Below are 2,024 nucleotides of genomic sequence, written 5' to 3'. Positions count from 1 at the left end.
GGCGTGGTGGCGGCGCCTGTAATCCCAGCTACTCGGAAGGCTGAGGTAGGAGAATCGCTTGAACCTGGGAGGCGGAGGTTGCAGTGAGCCGAGATCGCGCCACTGCACTCCAGCCTGGGTGACAGCGAGACGTTGTTCTTAAAAAAAAAAAAAAAAGTTATAATGCTCAGGATTATGAAATGCTATATAGTCAGTTAAAAAGGTCTTTCTTTAGTAACAAATGACTTAACAATCTTTGTTCTGCTGACAAGAAAATTATAGCTGATTTTTTACTGACTCTGCAGAAGTCACAGGCTGTAAGAGGGTTTAGGTAGACCACAGTGTGACTCTTCTGACCAGTGATTGTCTTTGTCTTTTTTCCACCCCACCCCCTTCTTTTTTCTAGGGGTAACCACGTTATCCGAAGGCATATGGAATATCTCCAGTATGTTCAAACACTAGGTATTTATTGAGAGACTTCCATGAGCCAGGCATTGTGCATGACTGTGGGCATTTCTAATTACTAGGCTCAGAGTTAAATTTTCTGTTATCATTATTTTTAAAATTTTTACCTCCCTGCAATGCATGAAACAATTCAGAGTGGTACTAGACGTTTTCTAGTACTCATCAATACACGCTCAAACCAAAATCGCCGGGCAGAAAGTCCCTTTCCCATCAACTAACAAAAAGAGAAAACTTCCTGCTATATCCTCGAGAGTCTTTGAGCTCATCTGTCTTCACGAGCACAATAGCAATAAAAAATGAAAATAAAAATAAATTTTAAAAATAACGCTGCCAGATAGGACTGGAGAATCAAAAGATTGCAGTTCCCAAGTCTCTCTCAAACCAAACAAAATTAAGCAGGAGAGATAAAAAAAGTTATTGATAAAAGTGATGAGTCCCCAAGATAACCAAGAAAGTGTGGAGTTAGAAGTTCTCAGCAGATGAACTTTAGCTTCGCGGGCCTAGCGGGGAAGAATGTCACCAAGGGTCCCCAAATCCAGTCAAGATGCTCTGGCCACCCACAAGCGTCTGCCTGGGGGCAAGCGGTAGTTAGCATGGCGCTGCGTTAGGAGCTCAAGGGCAGAAAGGACGACCCGGAGGACTGCCGAGCCGGCGGCTTACCCATAACCGAGCAGTTGACATCGCGCTGGGAACCGCTGGAGCCCACCTGGAAGACCCAGGTGCCCAGCAGGTCAAGATGGGTGCAGTTGGCAGGTGTGTCGCAGCGCACGGCGCGGTCGCCGGAAAGAAGCAGCAGGAGGGCGGCGAGCAGCGAGGCTGGCCCAACACCCATGCTGCTGGCAGCTGAGAGAGGAGGTGAAGAGTTAGTAGGAAGCCGAGCGCTGCGGGCTAGCGGTGAGTCCACCGCGGGGCGCGCGCCTTGAAATAGCTACGCCGGCGCGGAAACCCGGGGGCGGGGACACTGAGCAGCCGGGAATTGGGGGTTGGGCGCCAGGAGCGTGCCCGCCCCTGAAGCGGGGACTTGGGAGCGCGCGCCGCCCCTCCACTTGGCTGCAACTGGATCCAGAACTAGGGAAGGGCCCAGGGACAGATTTTTTTTTTTTTTTTTTGCCGAGGGACTTTTCAGAATTTTGCACGGCCAGGGTGACAAAAAGAGGGTTTAAGAGCCACAAGCGGTCCGCACACGACCCAGACTTCGTTCCTGTGCAGTAACGTAGGGAGAGAAGGAAAAGGTGTGGGGGGAATAAGGGGATGGGTCAGGTGAAAGAGCGCGACAGAAGGAGAAACCTAGCAAGTGGAGTTCTGTTTTACTTGCTGTTCTTCCCCTTTAGTCTTTTTTCTCAGGTCCAGTTGCCTCATAACCAACTTTTTTTTTTCCTCTGAAAAACTTCACTAGCTAAAATCAACTATTCCAGCTGTTTGAGAACTTATCTTCCTTCCGTTTTCCAACTCTTTCTGCCTTTTTATGTGCTTGATTTTGTTTTGTTTCCTGGTGAATGCTGTTTGCCTATTCGCATTCAGCAGAATTCAGCTGTTGTGCAAACCTGCAGTTTTGGTGTATTAGCGTTGTGGGGGTTTTC

At 48.8% G+C, this 2,024-nt stretch overlaps 1 protein-coding gene across 5 annotated transcripts in view; it reads right to left on the bottom strand.

Annotated features, from left to right (window-relative positions):
- The window catches only part of CTSC (cathepsin C), a 40,508-nt gene extending 39,117 nt beyond the window's left edge, over positions 1-1,391 (bottom strand). For 3 of the 5 annotated variants that reach the window (XM_011938481.1, XM_011938479.1, XM_011938478.1), the window contains exon 1: positions 1,105-1,371. In XM_011938481.1, coding sequence (XP_011793871.1) covers positions 1,105-1,276 — 172 coding nt within the window. In that variant the 5' untranslated portion in view covers positions 1,277-1,371. Of the gene's footprint in view, positions 1-1,104 lie in introns of all 5 variants that reach the window. The other 2 variants (XM_011938477.1, XM_011938480.1) reach the window with 2 other exon arrangements.
- Positions 1,392-2,024: the final 633 nt, after the last annotated feature.

The sequence above is a fragment of the Colobus angolensis genome, unplaced genomic scaffold (genome assembly GCF_000951035.1).
Source record: "Colobus angolensis palliatus isolate OR3802 unplaced genomic scaffold, Cang.pa_1.0 Scaffold174, whole genome shotgun sequence".
Taxonomy (NCBI): Eukaryota; Metazoa; Chordata; class Mammalia; order Primates; family Cercopithecidae; genus Colobus; species Colobus angolensis.
The sequence above is the reverse complement of the archived record's forward strand: the minus strand, read 5'-3'. Positions and strand labels throughout refer to the sequence as shown.